Below are 16,368 nucleotides of genomic sequence, written 5' to 3'. Positions count from 1 at the left end.
GCAGGGCGACCTCAGCCCGTGCTCTCACTAGGCTCTGCACCTCTGCTGACAAGGCTGCACCCGAGATCAGCTCCGAGCACTTTCTAGATGACAGCCTGTGGTCAGGCTCTAACAGCCGTGATTCCAAGATAAGCATCTTACCTTCACCACACCCTTCCTCAGACCCAGAGTCCCATTCCTGAGAGGCCATCTGCGCCTTGCTGGCTCCGCCTGCGACAGCAGACTCAAGGCGCTGGTCTCAGTTCAGCAGAACCCGGCATCGCCCTCTGGTTCCCACGGCCTCCTTGACATTAATAGGTTATGGCTGATAAGGCTTTAGAGGGATGAGTCAGTGAACCAGTCATTTTCCCTGGGCTGCTACAGGTGTAATTCAGGCAATGGATCACACACAAGCACAGCGCTGAAGAAAAATTTTATCTATGTGAAATTTTATAACTATAAAATAGACTTCCTCTTTGTAAAATGATGCTGCATTCAGATGGCTAAAACCGCCTTAATGATTCCTACTAAGGGAAGGTGCAGGGCAGTTTCCTACAGCCATACCTTCTCGTTGTTTTAAAGGAAAACTTTTTTAAAGTATTCAATAAATCAAGTGGTTTAGCAATTTTATTGATAATTAGTTGTATTATCAAATAGAACTAAAATGCTTTTACACAATATTTTTATGATTTTATAAATATAGTTTGCCCGATGTACCTTATTTCTTGGATTTTTTTTTTCCCTCTGTGCCACTGGGTGAAGATGCTTTGATTACAGAACAGTGTACAGAGGTTTCCATTTTGTCTCTGAGTGGGAGGTTGCTATTTATGCGATTTAAAAAACTGCAGATTTTAGTTTTTAAACTAAGGAAAAATCAGAGTGGTGATATCTCAAATGAATTTGAGCAGAAATGGGGCATTTCTGTAATTTTTATGTAACTGGAAGAAAAAAAGTCCAGCCTCCCATATTCTCAACCCCTAGGGGCTGACTCTGAGGAATGTTTTTCTACCCCCCCCCCCCCCCCCCCCCCCGCTGCTTTTATAGCGTCTGGCAGGGGAACGGGTTCTTCCTACACATTTTATATAGGATGTATTAAAGAAAAATGGTCACTGCAACATGTTTTATTACTAAGCCTGCCGACCAGGAGGAGGTGGCACCTTTGACCAGGAAGTGACCTTGTTTTTTTTGTCTATGTGTACAGAAGCCATAAAAGTTTCGAACGGCAAAATCAAAGGAGAGTATTCTAAAGGTAGAACAGCAGCAACCGTGGTCAGTGAGTGAGAGCATGAGGCACCTGGAGAGAAGCAGCAGCCAGTGGAAGGAAGTGGCGGGAGGTGGGGACAGCCCGGGGAGCGCTGAGAACGCGCCCCTCCAGTGCGAGGGTCCGGACCGCCCCCCGCTCCCCGGCACTCGAGGGCGGCGTCTCCACATTCCCCCACCCCGGCCCCTCGCCCTGGAAACGCAAGCACAGCCCTCTTCCGTGGGAGGTGTGCAGTGGGGCTGTGCAAGTGTCCTGAGCTGTGTGAGTGTCTCTAGATGCGCACAGCCAGGGCAGTCGGGCAGAGCCTCTGGTCCTCAGCCGGCTGATGCCGAGGACAGTCCGCGTGCCACCGGCTCGCCGGGCCTAGTCCAAGGCCGCTGGCTCCTCCTTCGCACCAGGTCGGTACAGGTACCTTGTGCTCTTCTTACGGGTGAAATGTGTTTCCCCAAAATGACACGGTGACGTCCTAACCCCTGGTACCTCAGAATGTGCGCTTATTTGGAAAAAAGGTGTCATCTGTCGAGATGAGGTCGTCCTGGAGGAGGGTGGGCCCCTAATCCAACATGACTGGTGTCCTTACAGGAGATGGCCTTGTGAAACCAGAGACACACAAGGAGAGCGCTAGGTGACCACGAAGGCAGAGGCTGGAGTCGTGAACCTGCGAAGCAAGGGCCGCCAAGGGCTGCCGGCGTGCCAGCAGCAGCTGGGAAGGGGCAAGGGAGGGTGGCTCTGCTGACACCTGGACTTCAGGCTTCCAGCCTGCAGAACTGTGAGAGCATAAATCCCACCGTGTTCCCAGCTTACCCTCCCCCCTCCCCACCCTCGTCAAAAAAAAAAATCCTATTGTTTTCAGCCAGTTTGTGCTGCTTGCTATGGCCGCCCGAGGAGACAAATGCAGCTTTCCAGACTGTGGGCGCGGCACTGCGCCCGGTAGCCTCCCCGCATCCCCCCGGGAGTTTCCTCCGGGCCGCAGCTTGGGGCTGGGCGCCGGGATGTACTAACGGAAGCCAAAGCCTGCGCGCTCCTCCGCGCTCCTCCAGCGGTGGTCGGGTTGAGTCCCCCTCACAGAGCCGAAAAAGACCCTAAGAACACAATCCTGGCCTCGCCTCACTAGGCTGGCGAGGCCACCGCAATGAAGGGAAAGAGAAACCTGAGAACAAAGCCCAGTGGATTTTTTCCTGAGCAACTGACGACGTCAGCGTGCCGCCGCTCCCCGTCCCGGGCCACCCCGACCGCGGCGTCGGTCACCCCCGCCCTCGGGAGAGGCCGGCTCGAGCCACGGAGGGCTAAGGACGCCGAGGTGCAGGAGGTCGGCGCTCCCCGGCCGCGCCCTCAGCATCCCCCAGGGGGGCGCGGGCGGGCTGGGAGCCACAGCAGCGAGGACGCCTCTGCGCCGAGGGCTGAGCCCCACAGGACGCTGGACGCACCCGCTCTGCCGGACACGCCCGCGCGAGAGGGACGCATTCGCCCGGGTTACAGTCACATTCCAGGGCAGACGGGCGACTATCCTGAACGACGCGTGCTGAGGATTTGGAAACGGAGCCTCGCGTAAGTAACACAACAGCCCCCAAGACTTTAACTGCCACTTTCCCAAAGGAAAAGAGATGGAAATATACTATATAATCAAAGAGAACTGAACCCATAATAATGATTTTCCTGAATGTAAGCGATGATGAAACTTTTTAATGTATTTTCTAAAATCTGTGAAATCATCGTCCGTGGTCTGTAAGAGCAGGCTATAAAACAGAGAACCAATGGGCTATCATCGCGCTTACAACAGGATGTTTAAACCCAGTGTAATTGCAAGTATGTTACGTCTAAAATAAATATCTTGAAGCGAATATAAGCACAATCTTCCTATACTGTAGGTGAAACAAAACCTTAAAAGAACAAGACCATTTTTTTGGTTTGCAGTCAATATCAATTGTTTCTTTCTCAGAAAAGATGTATTTAAAAACATCCATCGATTTTTTGCTACCCTAGCCCTGGGCTCATGCCTCCTTCACGCTGATAGCCCCGTGTCACCCCCCAGCTAGACTGGCTGCTCAGCCAGGGACCCATTCTCTGAAATCCTCTGAAACCTTTTTAACTCCTCTATATAAAAACTACACATTCAGTCTGAAGCTGTCTGCCATAAAATATCTCAGAGGGGAGAAAAAGTGTAAGGGGATAATGCAACAAAATTAATAACTGCTGATAAATATCAATAACTGATAAACTTGGGCGATGGGTACATGGGGGACACATTGTATTATTCTTTCTACTTTTGTGTATTTTGAAAACTTCCATAATATGAGCTTAAGCAACAATAACAAAGATGACATGTCTGGTCACATTCCACAGGGGATGCTTAATGCCCAGTGGCAATGAATGCGTGAAAAGTAAAAAACACCGGGACTTGCCTGGTGGCGCAGTGGTTAAGAATCCGCCTGCCAATGAAGGGAAAATGGGTTCAAGCCCTGGTCCCATAAGATCCCACATGCCGCGGAGCAACTAAGCCCGTGCGCCACAACTACTGAGCCTGCGCTCTAGAGCCCACGAGCCACAACTACTGAGCCCGCATGCCACAACTACTGCAGCCCCTGTGCCTAGAGCCCGTGCTCTGCAACAAGAGAAGCCACAGCAATGAGAAGCCCGCGCACCACAACGAAGAGTAGCCCCCACTCACCGCAACTAGAGAAAGCCTGCGTGCAGCAACGAAGACCCAACACAGCCAAAAATAAATAAATTTTAAAAAGTAATGAACACCTTCTAATGAGCTACACATGCTAACTCGCCCCTTAATACCTTTAACTGTGACCAGTAAGGACCCTGAGGGCCTTTGGGAGTGACTCGAATGTGAGGAGTATCGGAGAGTGTAGTGGGGAAAGACTGGGGAAAAGCAAATTTCAGGAGAGGGCTTAAATTAAACCATGATATGTAGGTCTTGAACTGATTCTGAGTGTGCCCTGAAAGATTTACCTACTATGTCCATATTGAAGAAAAACGGGAACTATTTTGCATTTCAATGACTGAAACAGCTATAACATTTCACGCCTAAGCATCTTTTTCGTGACCCGACCCGAGTGGTGACAAGGCCTGCCTGCTGGCCTGCAGCGGGGCTGGCAGGTGGGGCGGAGGGGCCTGGCAGGCCGTCCTCGGCAGCTCACCCCTCACTGCTGATCATCCAAGCCAGCCTGCTCGGTGCCAGGAGAGGAGCTTCGCTTCGGCAGAGCGTCTGAAAATGTCAACGTTATTCTTGTCTGAAACTCTTCTTGCCTTTTACATTTTAATTACTCTAAATTTTGGCAAGTATCTGAACACGGTAAAGAGTTTTGTTCTGTTATTTTGGCACTTGCTGAAGCCGATGCCCATTTCTAGTAATTCTGTTTAGATTTCCTCAATAAAGATTAAATGTAAATAATGTGGGCAGTTTAAGTGAATTTAATGGTTCTAAAAAGTACGTGGGGTCAGCCTTACATAGCCTGAAGTTCTTGGTTCATTTGCAGAACATGAGGGCAATGCCTTGTGGCTCAGCTTACATCCTTATAAAAATTACGCTAAGACCAGGACCGGTCTCAGACGTTTTGTGACCAAGCTTGTTTCCGGGTTAAAGCCTCCCAGCCCTCCTGTCTCCCCTTGGGCTGCACCCTGGCTCGACCTGCCCCACTTCGTCTTCTTAACCGCCGCCTACCTCTTCTAATCCCATGCCCCTGCAACCCAAGTGGAACATTTTGCTACTTGTCTCTTATCAACATTAGAAACCTCAGAAGATTGCAAATCTTTTAGTATTTTGGGTGGTTTAAAGAAAAATGCATTACTCTTTAATAAATAAATTCCAAAAAGAATTTGGGGCATTTTTATAGCAATTTAAGGTTGATTTAGGATTATTTTATCTTGCCTGAGGGACCCAACTGGCCCAATTCTAGAATACCGGGCCAGGAAACATATTACAGGGGACATTGTGAGAAGGAAACAATCCCAGCTTCTGGGCACTGAATGAGACCAGGCTGCAGGTGTTGAAGGAAGGTCAGTCCAGCAGGCTTGACACTGCACACAAAAATGTCACAATAAATAGGTGTAGTTCACACACACGCGGTCCCACAGGGAAAGAGACTCGCCATAAAATAGCAGGAGTGGTATCATGTGCAGACAGAACATGGCAAGAGGGAACCTGCGAGCAGGAACTAAACTTAGTTGTTGATCACTAGGGAGGTGGCACAGGGAAGAATGCCTGCAAGGTAGTAGGGCTTCGTTTCTCCTAAGAAAGACAAGGCAACAGTTTGGCAAAGCAGGTCTGAGAGGAATTTTGTGTACAAATAATGAAGACAAAGATCCACTTAATCAAACTACAAGGTCTTAAAACCAGCCTAGTCATTGCTCCTGAGGTTCAAGGCCAATGCCTACTAATAGCAGCTCGAATACTGTAACAGTTCCCTGTTGCTGCATAAGACATTACCGCAAACCCAGTGGCTTAAAACAACAAACACTATCCACAGCTTCCTTGGGTCCGGAGTCGGGGTACTGGGTAGTTGGGTCCTCTGTTCAGGGTCTCACCAGGCTGAAATCAAGGTGTCAGCTGGAGCTGGGATCTCAACTGAGGCTCAGAATCCGCTTCCAATCTCATTCATGTGGTTCGCAGAATTCAGAGGCTTGTGGTTGTAAGACTGAGGTTCTTGTTTTCTCGTTGGCTGTCAGCAGGGGACCACTTTCAGCTCCTGAAAGCTGCCTTCAGGACCTAGCCAATGGCATTTTCACAACAGAGCATCTTACTTCTTCAAATCCAGCAGGAGAACCTTCCCCCAGTTGGCTGCAGTGGATTCTTACAAAGGTAACTGGAGCCCCAGAATGACTATTCCATCATCGTTGCCATATAATGTAACCTAATCAAGGGAATGACTATCTCATCATATTCACATGCACACCAGGGAGAGGTTATCTCGGGGGCCACTGTGGAGTTCTGCTGGATGATTCAAAACTGAGCCTACGTTTGTTGACTGTTTATTAGATGCCCAGCACCATGCTGCAACTGGGGGTACAAAACTGAATGAAATAAATCAGGAATATAAGACAGATAGGGAAGCCCACAGACTAATGGAGGACGCAGAATTGAAAATTAATTCTAAAACAAGTTAGTACGTCTGTAATAGCTGAATGTGGAAATGACACAGAAAAGATAGTCAAGGAAGTGAGGTATAGCTTGATAGGTGTTTTCTAGGCAGACAGTAAAGAAGAGGGCATTTCAGGCAGAAGGCATGTTTATCCACCAACACATGGAGGCGATGAAAAGCCTGTCTAAGAGGCTGTGAGTAGTGGGGCTTGACTGGGAAGGAGGGGCCTGAACAGATGTAAAGGGGCAGAACAGGAAGGACACGGAACTTAAGACTTCATCAGGGACAGGAACCACCAAGGAACGTGTGAAGGGATATGAGTACATTAAGGTCACAGAGACCAAGTTATACAAAGATTAAAAAATTGACGCCACAAAAATAAGAAAAATTTCAACATAAATAAGCACAAGTGAAAAGCAAAAGTCTCATACAAATTGATAACAAAAGACCAATATCCAACAGAAAATGAGCAAAAGATAAGAAAAAGCAATTAATAGAAGATACAAAAGGCTGATAAACATAGAGAAGAATGTTTAACATCACTTGTGATTAAGAAAGTGAAGATTCAAATAGTGAAACATCATTTTCACTATGAAATTGTTAGGATAACAGATATAAAAAACATGTATATTCACTTAGATTACTGAAGGACAATACATCAAAGGGTAAGCAGGTGTAGAGGTTTTTTTTTTTTAAAGGGAAGAGCTGGATCTTATAGCTACTTTATTTATTTATTTATTTATTTATTTGGCTGTGTTGGGTCTTTGTTTCGTGCGAGGGCTTTCTCCAGTTGTGGCGAGCGGGGGCCACTCTTCATCGCGGTGCACGAGCCTCTCACCATCGCAGCCTCTCCCGTTGCGGGGCACAGGCTCCAGACATGCAGGCTCAGTAGTTGTGGCTCACGGGCCCAGTTGCTTCACGGCATGTGGGATCTTCCCAGACCAGGGCTCGAACCTGTGTCCCCTGCATTAGCAGGCAGATTCTCAACCACTGCGCCACCAGGGAAGCCCAGGTGTAGAGGTTTATACACAATTTTTGTTTTCTTCTTTATACTGTTTTCTAAATTTCCCCAGTGAACTTGTATAAATTCTTAAAATAGTACCTGATATATTCATTTATTTTAAGAAGAGAGCATCTAATGAGAAACCTCAGTGCCTGTCCACCCAACTCGCCTCCAGAGGCAACTCCTTTCAGCTCTTCTAGTATGCACTGCTCCAGGGGGTTTACATGTATTCACTCATTTAATCTTCTCAACTGTCCTATGAGGTGGAACTAGTATTATTTCCAATTTACACATAAGGATACTGAAGCACAGAGAAGTTAAATAACTTACCCAAGGTCACATAAGCTAGTAAGTAGTGGAGCTGGGATTTGAACCCAAGTAATCTGGCTCCAGAGTTAAAGATTTTCTGCTGTTACTGTGGCCTTACCAAACTATAATGCATTACTTAACTCACATTTAAAAAGTCACTATTACCTAGCACATGGCAATAAAATCATTAAAAAAAAAAGTTGTTTTATTTACATTTGTATCTTATAAGCAACTGATTAACTTAAACTGAAACATGATAAATAAAAGTTTGCAGCTCTAATCATCACTTAAATACCCCAATACATTTAAATTAAAATTAATGTGCTAATATTTCCTCTTTCCTGATTTATAGCAGCATATTTTCTTCCAAAGCTATCATATATATTTTTAAACACATTATAGAAATTAGATGACTTAAAGGATATACAGAAAGAAAATAATCAAAAATAAGTTAATTCAGATGTACACAATCAGAAAAAGATACTGAAGTTAACGAATATGTGGTTTAAAAATCAATACAGCGTCCTTTTCGTTCCCAATCTCCATATCGGGTAGGTTCTGGGCCCCTGGGTCCACCTCTTTCTTTGGTAACAGGATTAACATCATCTGGAAATTCTGAAGAAAGACAGAGATGTAAAAAAAAGCAGTCAGTGGAGATGGGAAAAGCATTATGGTCAACTCTGCAGACGAGGTTGCAGAGCTGACAGTTAATAGGCTGCATGCTACTGAAGAGGCTACTACTATGCAGTCCTTAAACAAACTCTCCCCAGAGAGCGGTTCCTCCCCCCAGTGTGAGAAATCACCTTAGCATCCAATCTTCATATCCAATCTACTTTATTTCTGGCATTAGTGACAGAATTCTCAGAGGACTCTCAGGCCCTCATCTGAGAAGTGGCTGGGTTAGAACAGAAGGAAAGGGGTGCAGAGAATACAGAGTACAAATCCACAGGGTTTGGAAGGTTCTGAAACAAGATTACTTTGAAGATTACTTTGATTCAATGCCTTATTTTTCTTAACAGTGAAGTGGAGACAACAATCATACCTGCCTTACTATCTTGAGAAATAAAAAAAGAAATGCATGTAAAAGGTCTAGCACAGTGCCAGGTACATAAGAATGCTCAATTAATTTTAGCTATGAGTATTAATTTTCCTCATCATACGGTTTTGGCTTCAGCAACTGGTTCCCTGAAACTGCCATTTATGGGCATAGCAGCTGTTATTATTGTTAACAGTGTATGTTCATAATAGGAATATCCGTTTTGAGTCAGGCCCAATTCTGAGGACTTTATACATATTAATTCATTTAACCCTCATAATAATCCTTTGGGATAGGAACAATTATTGTTTCCATTTTATAGGTGAGGAAGACGAGACTAAGTGATGAAACTGAGTTTGAATTCACACATTCTGGCTGCAGTCTTGCTCTTAGCACATACACTGTACTGATCTGTACACAGGAAGATCAGGAGAGGAACCAGCTATTAGAAAGAATCCCAATTCTTAAACAATGTCTAATCACTCATTCATTTTCTTTGAAGTATAGGTGATTTACAATATTGTATTAGTTTCAGCTGTACAGCATAGTGATTCAGTTATTTTTACAGATTATACTCCAGTAAAAGTTATTACAAGATAAAGGCAATAATTCCCTGTGCTATATATCATTGTTGCCTATCCAATTTATACACAGTAGTTTGTATCTCTTAATCCCATACCCCTATCTTGGCCCCCTCTTCCCTCTCCCCACTGGGAACCACTAGTTAGTTTTCTATACTGTGAGTCTGTTACTGTTTTGCTATATACACTGTTTGTTTTATTTTTTAGGTTCCACATGTAAGTGATAGAGTATTTGTCTTTCTCTGATTTTTTCACTAAGCATAATATTCTCAAGGTCCATCCACATTGTTGCAAATGGCAGATTTCATTCTTTTTAATGGCTGAGTAATATTCCATTTGTGTGTGTGTGTGTGTGTGTGTGTGTGTGTGTGTATCTTCTTTATCCATTCATCTGTTAGTCACTTAAGTTGCTTCCATATCTTGGCTATTGTAAATAATGCTGCTATGAACGCTGGGGCGCACGTATCTCTTCAAATTAGTGTTTTCATTTTCTTTGGATATATACATAGTAGTGGAATTACTGGGTCATATGGTAGTTCTATTTTCAGTTTTCTGAGGAACCTCCATAATGTTTTCCATATTGGATGCACCAATTTACACTCCCACCAACAGTGTAGCAGGGTTCCCTTTTCTCCACACCCTCTCTAGCATTTATTATTTGTTGACTTTTTGATGATGGCCATTCTGACCAGTCTGAAGTGGTACCCCATTGTAGTTTTGATTTGAAATTCTCTAATAATTAGTGATGTTGAGCATTTTTTCATGTGCCTGTTGGCCATCTGTATGTCTTCTTTGGAAAAATGTCTATTCAGGTCTTCTGCCCATTTTTTGATTGGATTTTTTTTTATATTGAGTTGTATTAGCTGTTTATATATTTTGGATATTAACCCTGTGTTGGCTGTATCGTTTGCAAATATTTTCTCTCATTCACAGGTTGTCTTTTCATTTTGTCCACGGTTCCTTAGCTGTGCAAAAGTTTTTAAGTTTAATTAGGTCCCATCTGTTTATTTCTTTTGCCTTAGGAGACAGATCCAAAAAAATATTGCTACAATTTATGTCAAAGAGTGTTCTGCCTATGTTCTCTTCTATGAGTTTTATGGCTTCAGGTCTTACATTTAGATATTTACTCCATTGAGTTTATTTTTGTATATGGTGTGAGGAAATGTTCTAATCTCATTCTTTTACATGTAGCTGTCCAGTTTTCCCAGCACAGCTTATTGAAGAGATTGTCTTCTTCCATTGTATATTCTTACCTCCTTTGTTGTAGATTAATTGACCAAAGGTTCATGGGTTTATTTCTGGGATCTCTATTCTGTTCCATTAATCTATGTGTATGTTTCTGTGCTGGTACCATGCTGTTTTGATTACTGTAGCTTTGTAGTATAGTCTGAAGTCTGGGCGCTTGACACCTCCAGATTTGTTCTTTTTCCTCCAGATTGTTTTGGCAATTTGGGGCCTTTTGTGGTTCTGTATGAATGTTAGGATTATTTGTTCTAGTTCTGTGAAAAATGTCATGAGTATTTTGATAGGGATTGCATTTAGTCTGTACATTGCTTTTAGTATGGCCATTTTAACAACATTAATTCTTCCAATCCAAGAGCACAGGATATCCTTCCATTTCTTTTATCATCTTCAATTTCCTTCATCATTGTTTCATAGTTTTCAGAGTATAGGTCTTTCACCTTTAAGTTTATTCCTAGGTATTGTAGGTATTGTATTCTTTTTGGTGTGATTTTAATGGGGATTTTTTTTTTACTTTATCTTTCTGATAGTTCATTATTAGTGTATGTAAAGGAAACATTTCTGTATATTAATCTTGTATTCTGCAATTTTACAGAATTCATTTATTAGTGCTAATAGTTTTTTGGTGGAGACGTTAGGGTTTTCTATATATAGTATCATTGATCTGCAAATAGTGACAGTTTTACTTCTTCCCTTCACATTTGCATACCTATTTATCTTCCTTGTCTGATTGCTGTGGCTAGAACTTCCAATACTATGTTAAATAGAAGGGGCAAAGAGTGGGCATCCCTGTCTTGTTCCTTAGTTAGAAGAAAAGCTTTCAACTTTTACTGTTGAATATGATGTTAGCTGTGGATTTGTCATAAATAGACTTTATTATGTTGAGATATGTTCCCTCTATACCCACTTCGGTGAGAGTTTTATAATGAACGGATAATGAATTTTGTCAGATGGTTTTTCTGCATCTATTGAGGTGATCACTTGGTTTTTATCCTTCCTTTTGTTAATGTGGTGTATCACATAATTGATTTGCAAATACTGAACAATCTTTGTGTCCCTGGAATAAATCCAAATTGATCATCGTATATAATCCTTTTAATATATTTTTGGATTCAGTTTGCTAATATTCTGTTGAGGATTTTAGAATTTATATTCATCAACGATATTGACCTGTAATTTTCTTTTTTTGTAGTATATTTGTGTGGTTTTGGTATCAGGGTAATTATTGGTGGCCTTGTAAAATGAGTTTGAGAGTGTTCCGTCCTCTTCAATTTTTTGGAATAGTTTGAGAAGGTTAGGTATTAGCTCTTTATATGTTCGGTAGAATTCTCCTTTGAAGCTGTCTGGTCCTGGACTTTTGTTTGCTGGGAGTTTTTAAATTACAGATTCAATTTTACTACTAGTGATCAGTCTGTTCAAGTTGTCTACTTCTTCTTGATTCAGTCTTGACAGGTTGTATGTTTCCAGAAATTTATCCATTTCTTCTAGGTTGTCCAATTCATTGACATATAACTGTTAGTAGTGTTCTCTTATGATTTTTTGTATCTCTGTGGTTTTTGTTGTTACTTCTCCTCTTTCATTTCTTATTTTATTTGGGTCTTCTTTTCTTCTTGGTGATCCTTGCTAAATGTTTACCAATTTTGTTCATCTTTTCAAAAAACCAGCTCTTGGTTTCATTGATCTTTTCTATTGTTTTGTTGATTTCTATTTTATTTCCCCTCTGATCTTTATTTCCTTCCTATCGCTGACTTTGGGCTTTGTTCTTCTTTTTCTAATCCTTTTAAGTGGCAGGTTAGGTTGTTAATTTTTCTTTCTTGAGAAAGGCCTGTACTGCTATAAACTTGCTTCTTAGAACTACTTTTGCTGCACCCCATAGATTTTGGAGTGTTGCATTTCCATTTTCTTTGGCCTTGAGGTATTTTCTGATTTCCTCTTTGATTTCTTCATTCACCCATTGGTGTTTTAGTAGCATGTTGTTTTAGTCTCTAAGTATTTGTCCTTTTCCCATTTTTCTTTCTGTAATTGATTTCTAGTTTCATACTGCTATGGTCAGAAAAAATGCTTGATATAATTTCTATCTTCTCACATTTTTTGAGACTTGTTTTACGGCCTAGCATGTGATCTATCTTGAAGAATGTTCCATGTGCACTTGAATGTAATGTATATTCTGCTGTTTTTGGATGTAATGTTCTGTACATATCTGTTAAGTCCAAGAGGTCTATTGTGTCATTTAAAACCAGTGTTGCCTTATTGATTTTCTGTCTGGATGATTTGCCCATTAATGTAAGTGTGGTGTTAAAGTGCCCTACTATTATTGTGAATTTCTCCCTTTTTGTCTGTTAGTATTTGCTTTATATATTTAGGTGCTCCTGTATCAAGTATTTATGTTAATGATAACATCCTCTTCTTGTATTGATCCCTTTATCATTATATAATGCCCTTCTCTGTCTTCTGTTATAGTCTTTGTTTAAAGTTTACTTTATCTGATATGAGTATTGCTACCCCCACTTTCTTGTCATTTCTGTTTGCATGAAATAACTTTTTCCATCCCCTCACTTTGTCTGTGTCTTTAGCTCTGAAGTGAGTCTCTTGTAGGCAGCAAATAGAAGGGCCTCATCACCCTATGTCTTTTGATTCGAATATTTAGTCCTTTGACATTTAAAGTAATTATTGATAGGTATGTACTTAATGCCATTTTATTATATGTTTCCTGGTTGTTTTTCTAGTTCTTTGTTCATTTCTTCTTTTCGTTTCTTCTCTTGTAGTTTGATGATTTTCTTTAGTAGTATGCTTGTACTCTTTTTAGTTTTATCTACTGTAGTTTTGATTTGTGATTACCATGGGATTCATATATGTTGACGTATAACTATATCTACTTGTTTCGAACTGATAGTCGTTTAAGTTCAGATGCATTTGAAAAGATCTACGTTTTTTACGCCCCTCCCCTACATTGTTTTTGATGTCATATTTTAGATCTTCATGTTTATCTCTTAACTGTTTATTGTAGTTATAGTTGCTTCTACGATTTTTTTTAAGTTCATCTCTTTCTTTTTAATTCCTTGCCAAATAGTCAGTAACAACCAACAGATATTATTAAGGTTCTGTTTTCCAGCCCTTCCCTTACAGCTACAAGTTCATTAGGTATGTGGGGTCTATGTCCCAGGTCACTGCAGGCAACAGTTAACCAAATGCTTTTACAATTTTTTGTTTTTAATCTTTGTACTGGCTTATTTAAGTGGTTGATCCTCAGTCCTTACTATATATTTGCCTTTCCTATCAGGATTTCCCCTTTCCTACAGCTTACTTCTTTTCCACTCAGAGAAGTCCCTTCAACATTTCTTTTAGGGTAAGTTTAGTATTGATGAACTCTTAGCTTTTGCTCATCTGAGACGCCCTTTATCACTCCTTCTATTTTAACGATAATCTTGCTGAGTAGAGTACCCTAGGCTGCAGGTTTTCCTTTTCGGGACTTTGAATATATCATGCTGCTCCCTTCTGGCCTGTAAAGTTTCTGCAGAGAAATCAGGTGACAGACTTACAGGGATTCCCTTGTGTATGACGCTTTGTTTTTCTCTTGCTGCCTTCAGAATTCTAACTTTTGCTGTTTTAATTATGATATGTCTTGGTGTGCATCTGTTTGGGTTCATCTTGTTTGGACCCTCTTCCTGTACCTCGATATCTGTTCCTTTCTTCAGACTGTGGAAGTTTTCAGTCACAATTTCCTCAAATACATTTTCAATTCCCTTTTCTCTCTCTCTCCTCCTTCTGGGCCCCTTATATGTTATCCCAGAGATCTCTTAGACTGTTTTCATTTTTAAAAACTGCCTTTCTTTTTGCTGTTCTGATGGGGTGATGTGCATTATTCTATCTTCCAGATCACTTATGCGTTCTTCTGTGTCACTTAGCTGGCTATTCATTCCTTCTAGTGTGTTTTTTACTTCAACTATTGAATTCTTTATTTCTGATTGGGTCTTTTTTATATTTTCTAGTTCCTTGTTAAAAACATTGCTGTGTAGACGTATTTTTTTCCCTAATTCAGTTAACATTCTTATAACCAATGCTTTGAATTCTTTATCTAGTCAACTGTTTCATTAGTAGTTTTTTCAGGGGTTTTCTATCGCTCTTTCAATTGAGAGAAGTTCCTCTGCCTTTTCATTTTGCTTAACTTTTCCTGCCTCTGTGAATTTAGGTGAAAGTTACCTTGAAGGAGTGTTCTTATGTAGGAGTGTCCCTATACAGACTGCGTGTGCCCAATGCCTTTTGTGGGAGAACTGAATTTGACATGGACGCAAATCATGTCTTTCCTCAGTGTGTGCTGATAGCTATCTCCTTGGTAGGAGGTGGGCCTGCTGGTGGAGGGGCTAGAGCTGGAGGCAGGTGTGGGGCAGGACTTCCCCTCTGCTAGGTGGCTGTCACTGCCCTATCAGGGGTGGGGTCTGATCCCAGGTTGCTGGAGCAGAAGCCCTGAGGGTCAGGCATGAGCTGGCTCTGTTCCCTTCAAGTGGGTCTCTTCCTCTCTCCTTGCCCCAGAGCAGGAAGTGCTGAAGTGAGTGGGGCCTATGTGGGCTCTCTGCTCATGTCAGCCTCAGACAGAGGTCTGAGCTGTCTCTGATTCACTGCCTGTTCAGGTGCACATATTTGTTTCCCATGCTCCACTCAGATGCAGCCTCGGTACAAGTCCACTTTGACCCTCTCAGCTGATCACTGCCCCCAGCCCGTCACCTCCATCTGGCTGTGGAGCCACACTGCAGCGCTGCAGGGGCCCGTGTGGACTCTTGGCGTGTACCAGGAGTGAGCTGTGGCAGGCCAGCTGCTGTCAGAGGTCTGGGCTGCTTCTGCTGTGCCACTTGAGTAAGTGCCCACAATGGCTGCTGCTACCCCTCCCAGGCTCCACCCTGGGACTGGGCCACCTCTGCGTCCCACGGCTGAGTCTTCTTCCTGGTAGTGGCTGCCCCAGAATGGAATGAGTGGGACCAGAGAGTTGGCTTGGCTTGGGGCTGGGGTGCACGATGAGGCAGCTGCAGGACTTGGCAGCTGCTGGAGCAGACCTCTCTCTGCACTGCCTTTGGGCCAAGCCTGCGTGCGCCCTCCTCACAAGCGGAGTCCAGGTGTCCCTCTGCCCTCCTGGTAGTCCCAGTTGCCCTCCAACCAGCCAAGGGGGCTCGTCTCCCCTGTGGAGGACACCAGGACTAGGGCACCCAATCTGTGGTTCTCAGCACTCACTGCCCATGGTGGGTCTCCGCCATGTATTCTCCCTTTTCTTCTGAGTCCCCTCCCAGGGGCACAGGTCCTGACCTGATCACTTTTCTTCCCTTCCTACCCAATTATGTGTGGATATTTTTTTACAGTCTTAGTTGTACCAGGGTCTTTCTGCTAGTTTCCAGTGAAATTGTTCCATATGTAGATGTATTTTAATGTGTTCGTGGGGGGAGGTGAGCTCCACATCCTCTTACTCCACCATCTTGATCAATCTCTCCAAACTGCGTCTCTTTAGAAAACTAAACGAACATCACCAAAATCATGTCGGCAAAAGAAAGCAGACACGGAATTTACCTTGAAAGATTCAAACATTTATTCATTTCAAAATTCTATCTCCACTGTGAATAAACTGTCCCCACCCTCATTATTATTCTGTTTCTAAAGGACTCCTTGCTTTGACTTCCTCTGAAAGCCTCTCTAGCGGAAGCTTTTCTTCTCCCATATCTCTGGGGCTCACTGGTGTCTTAGTCAGCTTGGGCTACCATAACAAAATACCAGAAACTGGGTGGTTTAAACAACGGAAATTAATTTTCTTACAGTTCTGGAGGCTGGGAGTCTGAGATCAGGGTGCCAGCATGGTTGGGCTCTGGTGAGGACTCTTCCTGGCT

General features: G+C 42.8%; 1 protein-coding gene across 3 annotated transcripts in view; it reads right to left on the bottom strand.

The window, feature by feature from the left end:
• Nucleotides 1-6,947: 6,947 nt before the first annotated feature.
• The window catches only part of SDHAF4 (succinate dehydrogenase complex assembly factor 4), a 33,688-nt gene continuing 24,267 nt past the window's right edge, over nt 6,948-16,368 (bottom strand). The window contains exons 3-4 of one of the 3 annotated variants that reach the window (XM_061207366.1): nt 8,127-8,257; nt 6,948-7,720 (exon numbers count right to left, since the gene is read on the bottom strand). In XM_061207366.1, coding sequence (XP_061063349.1) covers nt 8,148-8,257 — 110 coding nt within the window. In that variant the 3' untranslated portion in view covers nt 6,948-7,720; nt 8,127-8,147. Of the gene's footprint in view, nt 7,721-7,777; nt 8,258-16,368 lie in introns of those variants that run through there. The other 2 variants (XM_061207365.1, XM_061207364.1) reach the window with 2 other exon arrangements.

This window comes from Eubalaena glacialis, chromosome 12 (genome assembly GCF_028564815.1).
Source record: "Eubalaena glacialis isolate mEubGla1 chromosome 12, mEubGla1.1.hap2.+ XY, whole genome shotgun sequence".
Taxonomy (NCBI): domain Eukaryota; kingdom Metazoa; phylum Chordata; class Mammalia; order Artiodactyla; family Balaenidae; genus Eubalaena; species Eubalaena glacialis.
This window is presented reverse-complemented; position numbering and strand designations above follow the sequence as displayed.